Raw genomic sequence first — 22,981 nt, 5'->3', positions numbered from 1 at the left:
CGTAATCTGGTAGAACATGAGTATTATCCTCTGACTGAAGATAAATCCTGGACTAAATCTAAGAGCCAAACTGGACAATAAATGCCTGCACTTACTCCTCCTCCTCCTGATCCTCAGGATTTTCTCTGCAATGAATAGTTTCTTGACTTTCTGTGAAAAAAACACACAAATACATTTATGTTCGCATTATATTTTGTAATCATATTAGTGCATTTAATATAACTTTTGGGTGAACAAATAGTGTACTCTTGTTTGCTGACTGATCTGTCTGGCTCCTCTTGCAGTGGGTTTTGAAATTGATTGTGACTTGTTAGAAGAGAAGGGAGTCAGAATTCCTGGTTTACACATAATACATTGCAGATCCCATACTTCTATTTTATTTTGTTTAGCAATCCTGCTAGCAGTAGGAGCCAAATCAAATTTTAAATTAATATGATATCCAAATGTGTTCATTGTTCATTTGGCTTTAAGAGTCAGGATTATTTAGGTTATCTATTGGATGTTGGTAAGACTGACATAAAAATTAGAGACATTTTGATTCATAATTCAAACTCTTACTTTATAAGCACCATACTTTATAAGCTTCAGTGTTAGAATACCTATATCCAATGTGATTAATTGCCATTTGGTGAGTGCACACTTACTTAAAGGGCTGGTAGCCTTCATCATCTCCTTTTTGTGAATTTTCCTTAATCTTGCTTTGATGGATTTCTGGTTAAATACAATTATCCAGTTAACATGTGTCGGGACAGATTTGCTTCCACAAGCTTCATAAGCAAGGAATTACAACTTTAGGGTATTCAAGGATTTTTGTTTTAAGAACTAACATGTTTGCAAATAGTTTGATAATCTAAAACTTAACGATGTCACTAATACAAAAAACCTGTAGAAGACATGTACATATACATGCCTATATATGTGTGCAGAATGGGAGAAACCTGCACATTTTAAATAAACAGAATTGGTGGCCTGTTCAGTTGGTTGAATTCTTAGGCATATAGTTAGAATTAGAATAATAGAGTTGGAAGGTACCTTGTAGGTCATCGAGCCCAATCCCCCACCCAAGCAGGAGACCCTACACCATTTCTGACAGATGGCAGTCCAGTCTCTTCTTGAAAGCTTCTAGTGATGAAGCTCCCACAACATCTGAAGGCAGTTTGTTCCACGGGTTGATTATTCTCACTGTCAGAAATTTTCTCCTTATTTCCAGGTTAAATCTCTCCTTGATCAGTTTCCATCTGTTATTCCTTGTCTAGTCTTCAGGTGCTTTGGCAAATAGGTTGACCCCCTCTTCTCTGTGACAGCCCCTCAGATATTGGAACACTGCTATCATGTCTCCCCTGATCTTTCTCTTCACTAGACTAGCCATGCCCAGTTCCTGTAACCATTCTTCATATGTTTTAGCCTTCAGTCCCCCTAATCATCTTGGTTGCTCTTCTCTGAACTTTTTCTAGAGTCTCAACATCTTTTTTTTTTAGTGTGGAGACCAAAACTGGTTGCAGTATTCTAGGTGTGGCTTTATAGAGTGGAATTAGTACCTCACATGATCTTGATCCCTCTGTTAATGCAATTTAGGATTGCATGATCCCTCTGTTAATGCAATTTAGCATTGCAGTGGCTTTTTTAGCTGCTGCTCCACACTGTTGCCTCATATTTAGTTGATTGTTCACTAAGACTCCAAAATCCCTCTCACAGCTATTGCTGCATACTACATGGCAGCCATGTTTACTAATGGAATTGGCAGTGTTTCCCACAGTAAAAATGTAAGCTACAAATTATTATTATTATTATTATTATTATTATTATTATTATTATTATTATTATTATTATTATTATTATTAATTTTATTTGTATACCGCCCTTCTCCCGGAGGACTCAGGGCGGTGACTTATAAATGACTTATAAACCCGCTTAACAAACTAATGCAGATTGTTGATCAATCTGGTTTGATACATATTACCATGTCAGCACTGCCTGAGTGCCAGAAAAAAAAATCATGCATCTCTGCTATCAGAGATTCTTTCACTGAGCATGCGAGAGTCTAAATTTGAAAACTTCAGCATGCAAAACATGCAGCTGTGGGAATAGTGATCTGATTTCAACCTTTGGGCAGAAATTTGCAGATGTTTCATGATCCATTTCTGTCATTCACAGTTTGTGAATTGCTGCAAAAAAAAAAGATAACAGTAGGAATTCCTGGGAAACAAGGTGGTATCTTAAATATTTCAATTTATCCAAAGGTTTAACTAGGTGCAGTACTACATAAGGTATTGACAGGAAAGTGTTTCAGTTGCTTGGTAGCCTTCTGTTCCTCCAAATAGGTTTCTGTTGCAAAAAACTGTATTGAACCATTATAATGTCTCTTGTATTGACTGCCTCACAGTATTTTCTCATCAGTTAAGTTCTTCTGTATCTATTTTAATTGCTACTCAGACTATAAGTTCTGCTAATTTTTCCTTCTACAACATATAATTGTTGGTCCTAAATAGGGAGGTAAACTAGAAGATAAATGGGATATTATCACTATAATATGCCCTTTACAATTTATATTAATCTTTATACTTTATTTCAGCCAATACTTGAACTTATCATACCTGTCATAGGTAGTTCAGTGCCATTTGAATGGCCTTCCTGTGTTGATTCTAAATTAGATTTCATATTTATATCCAACCATTCTAGTTTCTTGTGTGTGTTTCTGTGTGCATAAGACATTTTTCTTTGGGAGTAATGACTACCTTGGCTTGCATTTGTAGATGTGCTTATGTAGTATTTTGCTAGGAGAACAATCACTGTTAAGATGGCATAACAGAATGTATACACTCATCATACATATAATAGATATGCATGCTTTTATGTCAAAAGGTTTCTCCTGACATTCAGCTGGAATCCATGATTATGTTCTGCATTCTGGAGTTAATGGAGAACAGAAATTTGAAGAGTGCTGTCATATCCTCCATCAATATTTTTTTGCCCTCAATGCTAACCATTCCCAGTTCCTTTAATTTCTCTACATAGGACTTCATTTCTAGTGTCCTGATTATTATGCTTGTTGTTTTTCTCTGAACATTTTAAAGTGAAATCCCCAAAATGTATATTGCTAGGATCATTTTTGTCCCAGCATTATATTTTTTTCCTGTAAGATTCTAGAGTCTGGATATATCTACTTTTGGTTTGATGTAAAGTATTTTTACTGTATCTGTGTAGTGGCACTTTTTTTAATTAACCAAAAACTCAGAGAGGGAAATGTTTCAGTAAATAAGACAGATAGTTCAGGGGTGTCAAACTCAATTTCATTGAAGGCCACATCAGCATTGCGGTTGCCCTCGGGGGCTGGGTGGGTGTGGCCAGGGTGGGCACAGCCTACTGAGTAGGCATGGCTGGAGTGTGTATGGCCTACTGGGTGGGCATGGCCAGCTCTACATCATTCACGTCAAGGGTGCCTATGGGAGCCTGGGCAGGAGTGGGACAGATCTAAGGGTCTCTGGCAGAAGGAGATGGGACCGGGGCAAGTGCCAAGGCATGGTCCACTGGAGGAGCCTCACTGTTCCTCTCAGGCCATGGGGTGGGGGCTGGACGGTGGCACAGAGGTCAAATGCCCAGCCCTCAAGCACCCATGGCACTAAGCCCAGCCCCACTTCCCCAAGGGGGTGCCCAGCTGCACTTACCTCCTCTTCAAGGCTGCTGCTGCTGTGCTTGCTCTCCTAAGCCAGGTTGCTCATGATGGGTACTAGGGCAAAGTCAAGAGGGAGGCCCATTCCCTCTCCATGTGAGGAGACCTGGCTTTGTATCCAAAGCTTTCTTAGCAATAGGATGGGAGACCTCCCAGGATAGGCCAGGAGGAGGGGGTAAGGGGATGGTGAAAGGGCAGCAGGGCAGGACTTAGGCAGGACTTCCCTCAGACCCTCGCCTTCCTTCCTTCCTTCCTTCCTTCCTTCCTTCCTTCCTTCCTTCCTTCCTTCCTTCCTTCCTTCCTTCCTTCCTTCCTACAGAGTGGTGGGAAAATATTTGAGATGAGGGAGGGAGAAAAACAGGAAAGAAATGCAGCTGGGGAAGTGTCATCCTTCGTGAGGAATGAAGAAATGCACCATCTCCTCGAAGTGGCCAGCATATGGCCCTCGCCTACTTCACACATCCGGCTTGGTTGGCTCTGGGGGAGGGGATGCCATAAGCAGCGTGAGAGTCAATGTTACCTGGCCAATGCTGCCCAGCCCCCAGCCTACCCGGTTTTGGCAGGCAGCGGGGAGCTCTCCTCCCAGTGCCGAGAGGATGAGCCGGGTGGCACGAATCTGAAGAGAAGCGCAACGCTGCCCAGCCCCTAGCCTGCCCGAAGTAGGCAGGGTCATGTGCTGGCCACTTCCAGGCGATGGTGCATTTCTTCATTCCTCACAAAGGGTGATACCTCCCCAGCGTGGGCCCAGTGGGCGGGGCCAACGTGTCAGGGGCTGGTCCCTCGCTGTTTTCAGATGGCCTTGTGGAGCTAAGACTGAATGTATTTCAACATAGATGACCACAAAATTGTACATTGGCTCCTGGCCAGCCTGGGCCGGGGCCAAGACAGCGGGGGTCGTTCCCTCACTGTTTCCGGGATGGCTTCGCGGGCTACATGAAACCACTTTGTGGGCCGGATCCAGCCCCCGGGCCTTGTGTTTGACATGTCTGTTCTAGTTTATCAAAAACATCTTGTGAACTTTCATGAAGTTCCTCTGATTAGTACATCAGAATATTTGAACCCACCAAATAACTGAAACTTAAAATCTATCCTTCAATTGGAGAAGCTTGAAATTTATGGAATATTTCTGATAGGAATAGCGTGCTCACCCTAATCCTAGACATGTTTTGAAACATTGCTTCTAACATCATATAGATGATAGAGATATGGGCAGTATAGATTTACTGTATCAGTAAATAAAAAATATGGATGTGAACAATTAATATTTTGAAGTTGTACTTTCTTTGACAAACCTGGATTCAGGAAGTTGAGGAATCTCTAGCAGCAAAACTTCCTGCAATTCTCTCAGATTTTGGGGTGTGGTTACTGTCACAATGTTTTTATGGCACACACATGACAGTACAGTCTGTGGCATTTTAACAACACTGTTGTGGGCCTCAGTAGGAATTGCAGCTATGTTGACCAGCCTGTTATAGTGCACCGAGCGAGGAAAGTTGTACTGTATATTTAGTTTTGTTACACAGCTATAGACCACAAACAGGATTTCATGGCTTTTTAGGCAGAGAACGCTATGAAGACACTCGAGCTTCTCTAAGCACACACAAAGTGGCCTTTGTAGCTCTGTTTTTATTTAAGAGTTACAGAACCATTCTAGGCCTTTCTGCATCTGTAAACAATGAAGCGCTTGAAGTGAAGCAGAAATGATTGTCAAGACCCATTTTCCAAAAGGTCTGTGCTGAGATTTAAACTTCTATCAGCTAAACAGTTGACAGTTCTCCCTACTTCCACTTCTCCAAACAAGCTGTTGCTTTTCTTTCATCGGGCTTTGACTCTTTCTGAAGGGCATTCTAATTTGTGTAAAGACTATAAGAGGTGAAAGAAAGAGAGAACTGATGCCAGATTTAATAACGTGAGGGACAATAAATATCTTTGAGCTGGGAATGTTAAAAAGAAAGTCAGCAGATGTTTGAGAAGATTTTTTTTCTCTCTCTTTCTCCTCAGAGTTAATGCAAGTGATTCTTAAATTGTGGTTTGGGATTATTTTTTTAAATAGCTTGATACTCTTATTAAGGATATTATGATGCAAGAGACTATCTTGGCCCTTGAGAATTCTGGAAATTACTTAAAAAAACCTGTTTGAGGATTTCATAAATTGAAGAGAACTCATTGTTGCTTTCAGCATGATATGTGAATTGATGCTCGGAGGGATATAACCAGACTGTAAGATGGTTTTTTTTTTCCTTTTCTTTTCTGATTGATATCATTAGGATGTGGCTGTTAGTAAGCATTGCAAGCTAGAATAGTGGTGAGAAACATAAGATTTAAGGCTGTATATGGTCCTTAATTCTTTTGACCTCACCCTCCCTAGGCATTTCAGACTTTAGTTATCAAAAATCATCCGTGTTGTTTCCTGCCATGCTGTGAAACCCAAGAACAGTGGGAGCATTAAAGTAAGCTTAACATAGTTAGCAGTTAAAACCTGAACAACTTTCCACAAGCCCCATTCCCCATTTTAGCTCCATTTGGCTTTGGTCACATGCATAAGTAAGATTTCTGTGATTACTTTGTATCATTGCCCCAGTTACTTTCTCCCAAACCTTCAGAGCAATTGCTAAATTAAAAAACAACAAAAAAACAAAAAAACTTTTCCACCTCTGATCTCAAGCATTGATACTATTTTTACACAGGCAAAGAAGCTAAAGAACAATCAGGTACTGTAGAAGGAGTCCCAGTGTTGTCCATAGAAAGCAATCCATTGTAATGTTTGTTTTTCTAGTCTGCAAAGCATTTTAGCTATTTAGCCCAGTGGCTAACATTCTTTAAAACCAGCTTGCTAGAGGGTGAGATAAATGTGTTAATGTTTCACAGACATTAACATTCCTAACTCTGGATTCATGGTAATCGCATGGTCAATTGCTTCCCAGGTAAATCTTAATTGAAGATATTGGCTCACTGAAAACAAAATATGATTGTTAGGAAACTGATAGACTGATCAAAATCCAAGGTTGCAGCCTCTCAGAAATATGAGATATGCTAATACAGTGGCAATCCACTGGATGCTCTAGTAAGCACAAAGTAGCTAAAGGCAGCATTTTTAAAATTAGATCTCTTTGTTAGCCGTTCTGATGTGTTTGAGATTAATATATATATATATAAAATGTGGTCTGCACTGCACTAATGCTTGAGAACCACTGAGGCTATATGGAGGTGAAATAGCATATCTTTCTATCTATATTTAATTTTTATTTAACAATGTTTGAAAGGCTGTTTTTCTTCTCATTTGACATGCAGCAAGGACATATGGGAGAAGGCGAGGTAACAACATTCCTCTTTAATTTTCTGATGTTTAAAATGTCTTATGGCATCGCTAATGCACCAGTTGTTTCTGAAAGAAAAATCAGAAGAAGTTTTTAAAGGGGCCGGGTGGATGGGGCAGGGGCAGGCTTCTTCAATGTGCATGCTGTGGTAACTTTGCTTACTGAAAGTAGCATATCCCAGAACAAGATGGTCAAGGCAGAATTAACACAATATATTAAATACATGGCGAGTGGGGTATCAAACAGTATTTTTTTTTAGCGAGAACTTCCAAAATTGAAATATGCATAAACAGTAGCTTCAGCTGGGTGCTGGTGGGAGAAGAGGGTTTCTTACCTAGAGAAGCACCTAAATGACTTGAATTCCTAGGTCTCTCCCCCAGGCAATAATAATTGTCATCACAATTTATTGTGGCTGTTAGCACTGGCATTCTTCCAATCAGTTTTATACTTAGGCAATGTTTTGCATGTCCCTCGAGATGTCGAGTACCGTGATATAGGTAGTTTCTGAGAGTTCTTCAACAGCAAGGAACTGGCTTGCAGGCACTAGCAGGACCACAATATACAGTTTGGGGAGATTTTATGACATTTGTGAAAATAAAGCCTGGCAATTAAGTCACATAGGTGCTTTGTAAAAAAAACAAAAACCTGCGGGATGAGAAACCATGGTGCTACAACTGCATCTATGAACCCTGCATGCTGGCTTAACGATCGTAGACAGAGGCCACTTTCTTCGGGGCTGCCTGGCCTGAGATGTTGATCTGGAAATCACTGTAAGAAATCTCTCCCCAAAAAAGGGTCAGCGGTTGGAGAATTAATGCTAAAAAGAGGCACTGCAGCACTCTTGAATTCAAATTATTTGAGAGGATTCAGTTTTTCAGAAGAATGTAGGTCATGAAAATTGATTGGCGTAGTGCTGGTTTTCTAAATAGAGCTTGTTTTTCCCCCCAGTTTTGGTAGGTTATGGCAAACTGGTAAATGGTCATGACTTCATTAGTGCTCAAAATGTCGTCACTGTGTGCATGTCTATGGTTTCTATGCCTCAACCCCTTTCCTGAAGCCAGTGTCAGAGCTATTTTATCAAAGGCATTAAGAGATGGGGACTTTTACTTCTCTGCCCTTTAACTAAGGACAGTGGCTCCAGGATTGGTTCCCTGGAACTGCCACTTTCCCTGCACTGCACTTGTTCCATGCTCTTGGTGTGCATGCACACTGGCATTTGGAAGATGGAAACGTCACAATTCCATTTGGTGCATCTGGATTTCACTATTGGCCAGCGGTGTATGTTTAGCATTTTATAATACATATAAAAGGAATGACTTCTATAGCTTTTATATTGCTATAATTTCAACAGACATAACGTGCTGTATACTAAACAACGTGGCATTCTTTGGGGAGGTATAAAATGAAGGGATGCGTGTTAATATGTGTCTTTTTCATATAAATGGTAATCCTATATGAACTAGAAAACTAGCGAGAAACACAAGACCAGTTGTAATGGGGGTCACATTTATTCTAAGGTATGTTGTGGGAACAATACTTAACACTAATGCAGTAACTACAGTAGCAAAAATGAAGAGCAAAAATAATAGTGTAATGTTCCTAGATGAGGCACTAACTAGTCTAGTATAATCTGTCAAGAAAAAAAAATCATTAAGGTCTGGCTCTCCTGAGGTGATTTTTGAGTGGTGGTTTCATGTGATTCTAACTAGAACTACACCGTCTTCAGTCTTCAAGCCCTATTTTTAGTTTTGGCATGTTATAAAATGAGAAGTTACTGGCTCACTTTTGAATCACTGTGAATTCTTAACCTTCAACCTTTTTTTTAAACCACCAGAGTTGCAGTGGTGAGCGTGCTCTGGTAATTCTAAAAACAAGCTTCAAGAAGAAAAAAGTCCTCCTGTTCTTCTGTTTTTTAAAAACCCACACAGTATTCTGATCACATTTAATAAGCTCCTAAAAAAGGACAATTTTAATAGACTTGGGTAAATAATTTACCTGCATGTACTTGTGGACCAGGGGCTATTAACTGACTTACAATACTGCTTTCTTTACCATTGAAACATATATTACATTTCTTTCCTAGCTATTTTCTACAGAATTTAGAGTATACATGAAAGAAATAAATAGTGACCAATCTGAGGACATTGACCAGGTTTCATGGCCAAGAGGGATGGAACTTGGTTCTGCTCAGCACTAATAAACTTTTAATTGCTCTACTGGACTGATTGCCCAGTTTTATTAGACCCACCATAGTTATTCTTCCTGAGAATATAAGTATGGTGACACTATTAGTATGCCACCTCAGTGAGACTGTAGGTAAAATGATTGGAGGATGCCGCCTTTCTCCTCCATTTTTCTCTGGCTTTTTATTTCTATTTTTGTCAATAAAGACAAAGAGCTGTGAGATCTAAATGTAAGATAGATGTATAATATTTTACTTGAATTGTATGATCGTATGGATGTGACTAAAATCTTGTACTTGCAATGTCCCAAGATCATTTTTATAACACTGTAATTTGTCACTGGGAGTGATCAATAATAGGGTGGTGTAGAATATTTCTGAAGCATATACTTGGGGGAAAAATAGTCTCTGTGTATGGAAGAAAACTAGTGACATTTGTCTATGACATGCATCATTTAATGATACTAAGATTCAGCTTTTCTGTACAAAGTCATTCAGATAATATTGCACATCTGTTTAATTAATAACAAGTCTTTGTGACAGGAGAAAAAATAATAAAATAGGCAGCTATTATTCTGCTGGTATATTTTGAGTCATACATCTATGTATATTATGCACAACACACACACACACCTATATATATATATATATATATATATATATATATATGTTTTTTCAACTATAGGTCAGTCCTCCCTGTTCCCAATGGAAGATGGGTTTCTGGATGATGGACGTGGGGATCAGACTCTCCATAGTGGCTTAGGATCACCACACTGCTTCTCTCATCAGAATGGCGAGCGAGTTGAACGGTACTCTCGCAAGGTGTTTGTGGGTGGTCTGCCACCTGATATTGATGAAGGTATATTTGGATATTAGTATTGCCAAAAATACATTACCATGACCAAGTGCAGCCTTATGGAAAAGAGGATAATTATGCCAGATTGTAGCATTCTCATGACCTCACTTCAAGCAGTTTTTTTTCAAGCAGTGTAAATTGTGTAAACCTATGAGCTGCCCAATATCCAAGCTTTTAGGTTATGAATCGCAATGATAAGGCAATGTGTGTTGCACAGTTTATAAGGTATGTTTTATACATTTGCTTCATTTAGTTAGATATTATGACATCATAAAACTCTTTATGAAGCTATTTTATTTTGAAGATGATTGTAATAGGCACACATTTTAGTCGGTATCTGATTTAAAATACAGTTTAGTGCTTCATCTATTTAAGGAAACAATATATAATGCATTATTTCTTTGCTATCCTCATATATTTCACCAGAGGGATGAATTACTGCTGAAAAAAAATTCCATTTAAGCATAAGGAACATGCTGGGCATATGAACATTAACTGCAACTGATGGCAATATTTGCCTTGATTTAAAAGTCTACTAAACAAAGGGAATCTCCTTATTTTAATTTTTTAGGCTAATTAGAATAACAGACTGTTGCTTTTTCGAAAGAAAAAAGAAATGTAAAGAAATTCTTTAGGGATGTCTAGCTCTATTTTTTTAAAATTCTGTAATTCTGGGCAATAACTGTATAAATTTAAGCTGTGTGCATAAAAATATCTGTGACATTTCCTTTTCCCCAAGATAAATATTTCTGTTACTTTAATGATGATAAAAACATCAGATTATGAAGAAATAAACTCTGACACAAGCCTATGATGAATACCCCACAAAAATATATTGGGAAGAATTTAAATAAAATAGAAAATGCATACAGGGAGGGGCAGATCAAATAATTGTTCAGGTTCTGTGTTGTGTGTAAACAACACTTCAGTCTGTTCCCGAAATAGCTTTAGATTCCCCAGCTTCTTTTAAAATTAAACTGAGTGAAACAATTCCACAGTGCACTTTAAAAAGAATTGTGCGTGGGGGTAATATTAACCACTGTGCAGATCACCTGAGCTGAATTTAGAAATTGAAGAAAGGCTTTGAAAGCATTTGCTTTCTGCTTATGAGATCTGCATTCTCGTCTCTGCAGCAGTTACATAACCACTTTCTGCAAGTGCTGCTGAAGATAGTCTGAGGTCAAGCTCAGATGATGTGCACAGATACTGCTTAAGCCTATGACGTAAGCAGTAGGCGTGACTAGGCTGTGCTGCATTCTTTCCCCTTTCTCCCCACCTTTCGCAAGTCCGTGCTGAGCAACTTGCTCTTGATGCAAGCTCTGCATGCTAGCTGTGGGAGAATGCCTGGAGCTAGGCAGTAAAAACTGCTCAAATCCAGTAATTTAATTACAGTACTTGGGCTGCTGCAAATCTTTATTCGTAACCTTAAAGCCAAAGCTTTGATATTTAAACTGTTCGCTTTTTTTTATTAAATATATACTTGGTCTCACAAATGTTTTCCTTTTGAAAATATCTGCTTTCTCTGCATATTTGGGTTGCTTAGTATTACCCGAGTATTACTATCAAATTGCTTAAATTGCTTTATTTGGGACCCATCCCCTTGAAAAAAAAAGTGAAGATTTGTTTTCTCTTTGTTTGGTCCACTAACTTGCAGATGAGATCACAGCCAGCTTTCGTCGTTTTGGCCCATTGATTGTAGATTGGCCTCATAAAGCTGAAAGCAAATCATATTTTCCTCCTAAAGGTAACTTTTGTTACTTCATGTATCCTGTCCTTCCCTAAAATTATTCCAAACAAGTAACAGTTTCTATAAAAGCTATGTTAGTTGAAAGATGGTATTATCCCTCCTCGTGAAAAGATTTTTTTAGCGCTAGGAAATTTTCTTAATAGGAAAAGCAGTGTGCTCTTTATTGGACCTGCCACTAAATGCTTTAATTCTGGATTCCTGCATGGAGCATAGAATTGGATGTGATAGTATGAACCTTGCAATTTTATGATTCATGGAGTGAATTTTATCATTTGAGATTTTAACATGGATGTCTCTTTAACACGTTTGCTATTACATACCTGAGCTTTCACTACCACGAAAGCATATTTCAGTATTACTGCTAATCATAAAGTAATATGAAGTGTTCATTAGTCCACCTTCTTCTTATTTGAAATGTTTTGCCATTACTGTTTTGATTCCATTTTACTTCCGATCTTCCAGTTGGCACTTTTTATCCACTTTTTACTTTTTTTTAGTTCAAACTTTTTAATCTACTATTCAACATGCTTCCCTTCCTGTTTTTTTTCCTTTCAGTAATTTCTTTAGTTTCTTTAATCCCCCCTTCTATTTCTTCTCTATAGAGTAAAGCGGTGACATTCAGATTAAATTTCAATATAAGGAAGATGAAGTTTTGTAATTTATTTTTTATCTCTTTAATAATAGCATTTTGGTTAGACTATAGCTACTCTTGCTGTTTTGGAAAAATACCCCCCTCCCCCCATGATTTTCCTTTTTCCCCCCATGGTTATCATATCTAAGTACATACAAAATAGACAATTTCAATACATCATATATAGTACATAGCGAACAAATCATGTTTGTTTCTTCTCTATCTAGGATATGCCTTTTTGTTGTTCCAAGATGAAAGCTCTGTACAGGCCTTGATTGATGCATGTATTGAAGAGGATGGAAAACTCTACCTGTGTGTTTCCAGCCCCACGATTAAAGATAAACCAGTATGTGGCTTTGATATATATGAAGTTTACAAAATGAGCTAAGAATTATGTGTTTAAGTATTGTTCATATACTAGAGAAGTATGTATGTCCATAGTTTTTTTCAGTTTTTTTACAGGATTTGTTTTTCCTTTCTCCCTCGATTGAGTTTGAGGCACTACACAACTAATGGCTAATTGTTACTTATCAAACTACAAGTTCAGGGTCCTAATTCCTCCCTGCGCTATAATTTACTATTGGGTATCAAGATAAGGGCCTGCCCTGTCTCTCAATGTGGATTATTTTTGAAGCTCTTCCATGTACATTTGGTCCTCACTTCTGTGTACAAGCCAAAATCTGGACAAATGAAAGGGAGAAGCATAAAGGGAAGAAGTTTGGGAGAATTCTTTTTGGGAGGGAGTGGGAATTCTATTTATAGAAGTTAATTAGTTGGGAGGGAGAGTTGATTTTGTCTCTAGTGGGGTCATGATAAACTAAAGATATAGCTTCTATTTTAGTTGCTTTTGAGGCTTTGTAGAACACTTACGTGCTTATTTTGATGGTCAAACAGGTGTAGGAAGTCTCCAGCCTGCAGACTAAATACTAGGGCTCTGCAGCTCTTTGAATCTGAAAGAAAAATGATGCAATAGAAACATGATCAGCAATTCCTTTCAGTACCTTCATGGATATTTAACAAAGCTCTGGGATTCCTTCAGAGGGAAGCTTTGTGAAGCAACTGAAGTCCCCTCTGAATGTGTTGATTCTAATGTTGAGGTGTTTTCTCTTCTTGGAAGCTGACAAAGCCTCTTTGAGGATTTCCTATCATTTGACCAAGCATGTGCATGTACAGATGACACTTCCATTAATGGGTTAGCTGAAGCTGAAGGATAAACAATAGCAGAGGAATGTGGAATCACTCTGTTCTCTATATTACCGGGGTGTGACTGTATGGCTGTATTGCTATCACTGCCTCGCTTAGGCACGAAAACCAGCTGGGTGACTTTAGGCCAATCACTCTCACACAACCCACATCACAGGGTTGATTTTGCAGGGAAAATAGGTGAAGTATTAGGTATGTTCATTGCCTTGAATTGATTTACACGCTCAGACACAAAATAATAACGAGTTAGTACGATGAAAAAAACCCCATTCTGACTCTTAGAACTTTATATAAAGTCTTGCTTTCTACTTGCAGGTTCAGATCCGACCTTGGAATCTTAGTGATAGTGATTTTGTGATGGATGGCTCACAACCTCTGGATCCACGGAAAACCATTTTTGTAGGCGGAGTTCCACGACCCTTACGAGCAGGTATGGTGGATAAGTGGCTTGTTGCCTTTGTCCAAGCTACCTTGCTGTTGAGAATTTCTGATATGGAAACATCCAGGGCTTGTTAACATTGGTTTACATTCTTTTCAGACAGAAGAGCAGAAATTTTAGATTGAAGAGTAGAAATGTCACTGCCCAGAGCCTAGGGGGAAAAAAAGCAGGGATTTATATGCATATTTGTTGTCACTGTATTTTAGTGGAGCTTGCAATGATAATGGATCGACTGTATGGAGGAGTTTGCTATGCTGGAATTGATACTGACCCTGAACTGAAGTACCCAAAAGGAGCTGGGCGTGTTGCATTTTCCAATCAACAGAGTTATATAGCTGCTATCAGTGCCCGCTTTGTTCAGCTGCAACATGGAGAGATAGATAAACGGGTAAGTACTACAAGCATATTCTATTTATTACACAGCATTCTTTTGTTGTCTTACGTCCATATAAGTGCCATTTCATGGCAGGAACAACAACAACGAAAACCTGTTTAAATGCAAAACTGCTCCCCTCCCAGTCATTCCAAATATCAAAGAATTGATTTTTTTTTTACTGCCTTTTGACTCCTAAACCAGTTGTCCCCTTTAGAGCCATTTCCAGCGGCACAGAAAATAAGCCTGTGCTTTTAGTGTTATCCTTTTACATCTGCATGACTTGCCTACTTATTAGCCTTTCTTTCACCCTGCCTGAATGCTTTGTAGTAGAACGGGCAGCTGCCTTATCAAAGCTAAAGGCATGCAGCTCCAGTCTGTTTCTGCTGGATTTCTAATTTTCCTGCACACATTCTGTTTTAATTCAGTATAATCTGTAGAGCAACAATACTCGATTACTTAAACATCCATCTCTGTTAACGTTCAGCATATTTTCACAGCCCAAGTCAGCAGCACTAAGAATATCTTTGCAACAGAAGTTCACTTCTCCTTTTATCACATTGACATATTCGCTGGAAAGAAGATTGGAAAGAAACATGTGTTGTTTTGATACTGTAAGACAGCATTCCCCAACTTGTGCCCTTCAGATGTGCTGAAAATTTTAACTTCCAGAATTTCAAGCTAAAAGCTGTCTGGGAGTTGCAGTCAGGTTAGGGAAAGCTGGTGTAAGAAATTATGAACCATTTCAATTTTTGCTGCACTGTTTTTCTCTTTTCTGGCAACTTGGCAACTACAGTAAATCGTTTTGACTCAGCAATTTAGAATGATGCCATTCCTTAGATAGAAAAAGTAAAATGAATATTGATTTGTGTAGCTTGTCCTCCAGTTCTGGAAGGAACGTAATGTTCTACTTCTGGATAGTAATATATTACTGATGCTAACAGAATCTAAAAAACTAAGCAAACATTTCTGCCATAGCTTTTAGAAAGGTGAATTGATTCACAGGTAAATCTTTATTGTGGCAGTTTTGTTTGGTACATATACATGTAGAGAATTTTATAAATAGCAGTTCTCCTGTTCTTGTGTTTTAGATTTAGATTCAAATGTATCTTCTTGAAGTTCAGAATTTATCTGTGGACATCCATACTTTAACAGTTACAGATATTTTTCATATATAGACATGCATACACAACACAGTTGTTAAATTACATTTATAGCCAAAGCATTTCAGCTGGTGGAATACATTTATTCACACTGTGTATAAATGGAATCAGGAGTTAATTAACTGGTTTATTTTTGCAGTTAAATTTTAACTATTTTATACAGAATATTTTTTGAAACTTATTTTAAATAGCAAATGCATTTGATTCAATTCTCCTACCCTCTAATGGTGGAAATGGTAGGAGTAAGTTGCACTTTCCTATTTTTGTGATTCTGTGATCCACATGTCCCTCTGGAACTCTGATATCTTCACATATGATAAATGTACATTTTGTATAATGTCGAGGTGTTTGGACTTCCATACCTGGAGTTCTCAGCAATAGCTATGATGGTTGGAGAATTCTGGGAATTAAATCTCCACATCTGGTCATTCCCAAAGTTACAAAACAATGCTAAGGTCCTAACTATATCTAACTATTCGGCTTTTATCTTCTTCTTCTTTTTAATTCAAGGGGGTCTATTTGTAGAACCTCCAGATTATGAAGTCGTTTATATAGAAAATTCCTACTAATGAATTTTAAGTCAAGGAAAGGGGTAAAGATTTAATTTCACAAAACATTCTAAATCTCTAATTCTCAGGAAAAGTCTCATTGTACTTAGAATGATTCAGCACAATCAAAATTGGCTTGAGATAATGTCAATTTAAGACAATTACTAGTTTAATGAGATTCACCTAGTGCAGGGTTTGAATATTGGGCATGAGCAGAACAAAACTCATCTAATTTGAGAAAGGTCTTTAACTGTTTTATGGGACAAACCCCTGCCTCAGTCGAATGTATACATTGTGAAACCGATAGACATCTTAAATAACAGGGAAGTGTCTTCTGTAGATAGATATGATGCCATCTTGTACAGGATGTGGTAATGGCCACAAGGTGGTATGGTTTTAAAAGAGCGTTAGGTAAATTCATAGAGAGGGTAGCTCTGTGAAATATAACTCAGCAAAAGAAATGTAACTACCTGGTGTTTTTCCCCCCCTTGTATTCTCCATATGAACTTAGAACATGAGGCATAGTCCAGATTCCAATTTTACTCTTTTCACATTTGAGTGATAATGACTGGTATACGATTGCCCAATGAGTTGAAGCCAGCCTGTCAGGATCTTAGTCCAGTACTTACTACGGTACATCTTTTGACAAAGACCATACAACCGGGGAAAGCTATTGCTTTTCTGTTTTTGCTTCTTCAGCCAGTCCTAGGAAAAATGATATCTCAGTTGGATTGCACAAATATATGATGAGAATAAAACACCTGGACTACGGTTATGTCTTAACGAGGCCAAACTTAAAGAGATGTGTACATTTTCTCTCCTTCTTTCATCACAGGTGGAAGTTAAGCCATATGTCTTGGATGATCAGCTATGTGATGAATGTCAGGGGGCCCGCTGTGGTGGAAAGTTTGCTCCATTCTTCTGTGCTAATGTTACCTGTCTGCAGTATTACTGTGAATATTGCTGGGCTGCTATCCATTCACGTGCTGGCAGGGAATTCCACAAGCCCCTGGTGAAAGAGGGAGGAGATCGCCCAAGACATATTTCATTCCGCTGGAACTAAGTGATTACTGCAGCGTGTTCGTATGCAGGCCTCAAAATAAGTGCACTCTTCTGTTCTCCCGATTCCTTTTGCCCTCCCTCCCTTATTCCCTCTTACTCAAGATAGCATGTCCTGCTGTTGTAGTCTGTAACTTAAGATAGTGTAACAAAAGAATGGCCTATAACCACATAGGTATTTTGTAGAATCTTGTCATTAAACTTTATTGGGAACTCCTTTTCCTATGGATAACACAGTGCATGGAAGCCAGGTTCTCTTACCTGCCTGGTTCCCCAGAGGACACTGCTTTCCTGCTATCTTTTCTTGAAGGAAGGAAGAACAACATTAAGAGAAATGAAACAATAGAGTATTTTGTTTTGTTTTGTTTTTAAATTAAATTATTGCTAATAACAAAATCAATAGACTACTTTTATTAAGTAACCATGAGATAGGAACACTATGAATCTTATCTGACACTTTGTCCAACCAACCCCCGCCCTTTCCTTCTCCTTGCCCCCTTCCCTAGCCAAGCCTCTGGGAAGCCTCTTTTCTTGCCACCGATGATTTTATAGCAATGGAAACAGTTAGCTGTTAACTTAGTAACAGAAAAGAGCATGTTTAAAGCAACAAAAATGCATGAGCAAGGTTTAAAGCAGCATTAAGTTTCTTTTTTTGTTTGATGTAAGGGTTCTGAAGCTAAATCTTTAGCACAGTATTGTGTCTCACCGTGCCTCCAACTTCCCACCACATTCAAATTTGTACTAATTGAGTAGGCAGAGCTTAGATCTGTGTTCTTCATCCAAGCAATCACATTTTTAAAGTTCCCGAATGTAAATCCTGGGTCAGTTTATAACTGGGGGGTGGGTGGGGAGTGCACTTATTCTTTATTATTGTGATTGTTGTTGTTGTTTTGAAAGAAATTTCATTATCAGAATACAGCCCTACAAATCCTACCAAAGCTAAAGTAATGACAACTAGTGAACTGGCATGTCCTCTCCTGAAGAACAAATGTATAGATTTTATTTTTGATGGCTATATAGAACTCTATATCCTAATTTACTAATGTAAATCAGAGGCCAGCCTTTGCTCTCCATTTTGACATGAAATACAAGAACCTAAAGATATACCTCAAGAGTACATTTTAATTCCCTCCCTATTCCCCCCCACCCCCCCACACCATACTATTAATCCTCTGTTCCAATACATAACACATTCTGTCTGCTTCTTGGGCTTACTCTGGGATGTGAAACCAGTTCTAACCTCCTAACAAAGCTGTAACCTAGCAATTTATTAGAGGGCAAAGTAAAGTTTGTTTCCAGGGATGTTTTGTACTGTTGGCTGAATGAATAGGCATGCATGTCTGCAAAGGATATGTTTGCCTTTCAACAGAGAGCAAGTGAGTAAAAGGAATCCTGATTAAAAAAAAATGTTTGGAACTTAGCACAGAACATGAACCATTGCAGGACTCCAACTTGCTGAGTAATGCATGAAGTGTTATAAACATGTAACACAGCATATGTTAAAGCTAAGGCACAGGGTGGTGGTGATTAGACTGAAATACACCTGATGCTCTGTAAATCTTGAGAAAATCGAGAGGAGGGAATGTATTCATCTCTTAACTACAGTAAAGGGGTTGTAGCAGTGTGTAGAAAAAGCCAGTCGGACTCTGAACTGGCACGATACCACCATAGACTCTTAAACCAAAGACTTGCTTAAACATAGCTACAGAGAAAAAGCATCCCTTTTGTAAGCTCTCTTCCTCCCCATCCCTTCCCTCCATTGCCGGTTACCTATCAGAGGCAGTTTGGTTTTCAGTACATGATACATACCATGTTATTTTCCAAAGGTCAAAATGGAGACATTTGCTGTCTACTTGTCAAGTAGAGAAAGGGAGCTCCTTTTAATGAATCCCTGCAAATATTGACAACAGGAAATGCAAATGGAGAGTGCTCTTTTGTAGACTGTCAGGGACCTTTTTCTCTGAAGTACATAATGATAGTTGGAATATTCCTTTTAATTTTTTTTTAAAAAAAATGCTTGTAGGTGGCTTGGGGTGTCTTATTGTGCCGATCCTATCCAGTGAACAGGTGAGATGGGTTACCATTACAAGAAATAACACTGTTTGAGAAGTAGCTTTGAATAATAATTTTTTCCCTTTGTACATGACCTGCTGAATTTCGGTACAGTGTTTTTGTAGCTAACTTATTTTGTCATGCACATAATGTATATTTGTTATGCACTACTTTTGTATATCTTGTTTTTCCAACAGTGAGCATTTTTAGGCACACTTTTCACTGACGGGATATCTCTTTATGCAATACCTCAATTTTTCATATTGCAAAGAGTAGCTTTTTGTACTTTTATTACTGAGAGATCTTCATATACTTCATTTTTTAATATAAATAATTTTAATAAATTTTATTTTCTTATATTCTGCTTTTTATACATTTCAGTGCTCTGCATACATTTTGAATTATGGATGTTGTGCACTGGCAATGCTATTTTAGAATTTGCAGAGAAAAAGAAAGCATGTTGCTTAAACATCTTTAGCCCAGCACCAGGTATTTGGTGTACATATAATTTAAGAAATACTTATATGTAAAGTTGAGACTTAAAAAAAAAGAAATTTTTAAAAAGCATGAAAGTGACAAATGAGAGAGTTTGTCTTTAGACTCTTGAAATTTAATGCATAAACATAGAGTAGAAGTTTAACAGTAACATCCCAAATTGTCTACTGCTTCTTAATAGATTTTTAAAAATAATACACAAATGCAGATGTTTTTTGGTGAATGTTTAGCCATTTTTAATCTTAACAAATTGATGTTAGGTGTTTGCAGAGATGTGTCTGCGCTTTTAAATCATATTTAAGGAAATAAACTCAAGCCTGCCCAAAGGTGGGCATGTAATGTTAGTATGCATGACTAATATTAAAAAAAATGTTATTCTACTAATATTCACTTGTGGTGATTGTGTGAAAAGCGTGTTTACAGATTATTTGGTTACACTTCAATTTACAGGGCATAAATGATTATCTCTATTACTCTGTACTCAAAATAGTGCTAATATAATATGTCCTTCAGATTACATGGAAGGTGGAGCTGCCATGTCACTCCAAGCATAACTAACGTGTAATTAGTTTAAAAATCCTAGGGTATCACTTTATTTTAAAGGGGTGTAAACAAGCATGTCATTTTCTTTCAGAAGCATGGCACTGGCCATGTATTTACAATGTAGTTACAGAGTAATTACATGGTTATTTTTGCAATGTAAAATAAAGTGTTTCTGATTTATTTTATATGTAAAAGAACCCCACTGCCCCGTGCTTTTTTGGTATATAGTATCTACTTCTCCATACACAGACCTCTGCAGAACGCAAATCTAAAACTTGCAGTGAATGACTTTAGTGTTTTATAAGGATGCTGTTGGAAAGACTTGATAATTCACCCCTTTTTGTTTCTTGAAGAGTTAAAGCCTTCTGTTTTAAAAGGTGATTTAAAACTTGAATGTGATGAATTGTGGCAAGTTAACTTCAAGTTATGTGCAATACTTATTTCAGACTTCTGGAAGATCTTTGCAGTGTAATTCTTTGTTTTTAATTGCAGACATTTAAAAATGTCATTTTCTACTGTTCTAGTAAATCCTCTTTCTTGCTGGTGTTTCTAAAGAAAAGAATCAGAAATCAATCTTTCTACTAATGTAAATTTGAGATTATTTTTTAAAAAAAGGAATAAAAGAGGTTTTGGTCATTTGCTTTATTTTATTATCTTATTTTAAAGCTACTGTGATTGATAGCATTGTAAGAATTTGGGACAATATTGTATTCAACTGTTTTATTTTTTATATTTTTAAAATTTAAAGTATAATTAGTTTTTATAATTTTCATCAGATTCTTTTGTTATATTTTTTGGAAGTGAAACTTTTAGCAAGTGGGTGTCTAGTTTTTACTAATCCCTAATATGTTTTTCCCCAATGTAATGCTCATATTATCAGAAGGAAAAGTTATTTAAGTATGTCAGTTACTTGTACTACTTGGCTGAATTTCCATATAGTTTTTACTGTGTATGGGGAGGTTGTAGTATTTATTATAGCATTTTAAATAAGGGTAATTCATTTTTTATTAAAGTCATTTTCACAATTTAAGTTCATATTTTTGTATGTTCTACTCTAAGTTATAACACAAGTTTCTTTTTTTAAGAGAGTTCATTTGTTGAAGTGCTAGTGGAAAATTAATGTTATTAAATAGTTTGCAAATGACTATTTATAGCAGTATGCATATAATTTTTAAATATTTGTAATGTGAGATGTTGAATGAATAAAACTTTTAACTCAATGTCTGTCTGGTCTGTTACTTTGAACTCTTCAGAGCCAAGATATAACTGGTGCCTCTCTGGATGGAATAATCTGCCCTCTTTAGGTTCCTCTTTTATGCCCCCCCCCCCCAGCTTCTAGATTGTACAAACTGAAAGTTACTGCGGAGCGGAGGCATGTTTTTAAGGCTCATTAGATTAAGGGATAAACCGGGTGCTAAAATCTTGCAAAGCTTAAAGAGGCCATTAAAAAGTGAAAATACCTTGGAGGAAGATATCTCCTCCATCTGAAGACAAAAAAAGCATCTCTTTTACCTCTCCCTGCTACCACACAGCTCTGGTGATATTACATCACTGTCCATGATCCCAGGTTCATAATTTATGAATGATTGGTAGGTTGGAGTAGAAATAAAAGTGTAAGCATTGCAGTCTCAGATTTTAATCCCTGTTCATCCCTTAAGTGCAACACTTGGTTATAATCATAGCTCAGCATGATTCACATGTTTAATACTGCTGTTACTGATTAAACCTGTACAACAGTATGTACAACATGTTATGGAAATAACTTAATATCTGTGAGGTGGTAGTTAAGCTGGTGGAGTGGGGCAGGTGGAAATACATTCTAGTTTACCTCAGCTACAGAAGATGCATGGGCAACTTTGGGCTGAACAGTTTCACCTACCACACAGGATTGTTAACATAGGGAAAAATAGGAGGATGGAATGCTATTTATGTCACCCAAGCTTCTGATTAGCACTAAATAACAACTATTTTTAATAAGAGTTTTTATAGCTTGCCCAATTCCAAAACTCTGGCTGGATTACAAGAGAGGGCTTCCAGTGAGAGGGTTTCCAAGGAAGAAGGTTTTTTTCAGTTTATTAGCAAGGGAGCTGTGTTCCATTAGTTTATATGATTCTCCTGGGTTAGGGACAGTCCTAGAATCACCCACAAGATCCTCCACCCAGCAGCAGTTTGATGCAGTTCATTGGGTGATGGTGGGATCACAGTAGCAGATTTGGACTTGCAACTTCCTGGGAAGTTTGCAGAGAAGATTGACAGTTCCTTGGTTAAGTCTCCAGTCCCCACACCATCACCCCCAGTCCCTCTGCGCTTGCAAATATCTGAAAGGGTGATCCAACAATTCACAGGTTGCCTGATTATAAAATAACAATAGAAATCAACATTATTAAAAATGCCACTAATGATAAATCAATACACTCCTAAGATGGATGCCAATAAAATTTAGCTAGGATTGAAGGATCAGTGTATTTCAGCTATCTTTAAAGATCCTGTAAAAATCACGAGGGAAGGAGTTTTATGGACTTTTGGGGTGGATGTAAACTGATCTGTGTATATGAATGTATTTAAACTGGAATACTGACATACAAAAGATCAGAGTTTTAGTTATGAAAAAATAGAATGGGAAGAATGAATAATGAAACCAAACCTGAAAGTTGTTTGGTTTGGTCAATGAGTTTAAAGGTCATGACTTTTTTAGGAGTTCCA

The 22,981-nt window shown here is 37.6% G+C and overlaps 1 protein-coding gene across 1 annotated transcript in view; it reads left to right on the top strand.

Moving 5' to 3' along the window:
• The window catches only part of CPEB4 (cytoplasmic polyadenylation element binding protein 4), a 62,222-nt gene extending 40,724 nt beyond the window's left edge, over nucleotides 1-21,498 (top strand). The window contains exons 4-9 of the mRNA XM_083354399.1: nucleotides 9,855-10,028; nucleotides 11,680-11,769; nucleotides 12,631-12,749; nucleotides 13,922-14,036; nucleotides 14,252-14,433; nucleotides 16,965-21,498. Coding sequence (XP_083210525.1) covers nucleotides 9,855-10,028; nucleotides 11,680-11,769; nucleotides 12,631-12,749; nucleotides 13,922-14,036; nucleotides 14,252-14,433; nucleotides 16,965-17,192 — 908 coding nt within the window. The 3' untranslated portion in view covers nucleotides 17,193-21,498. The remainder of the gene's footprint in view (nucleotides 1-9,854; nucleotides 10,029-11,679; nucleotides 11,770-12,630; nucleotides 12,750-13,921; nucleotides 14,037-14,251; nucleotides 14,434-16,964) is intronic.
• Nucleotides 21,499-22,981: the final 1,483 nt, after the last annotated feature.

The sequence above is a fragment of the Vipera ursinii genome (genome assembly GCF_947247035.1).
Source record: "Vipera ursinii genome assembly, chromosome: 2".
Taxonomy (NCBI): Eukaryota; Metazoa; Chordata; class Lepidosauria; order Squamata; family Viperidae; genus Vipera; species Vipera ursinii.
Note: the sequence above shows the minus strand (reverse complement) of the source record. Positions and strands in the feature narration are given on the sequence as shown.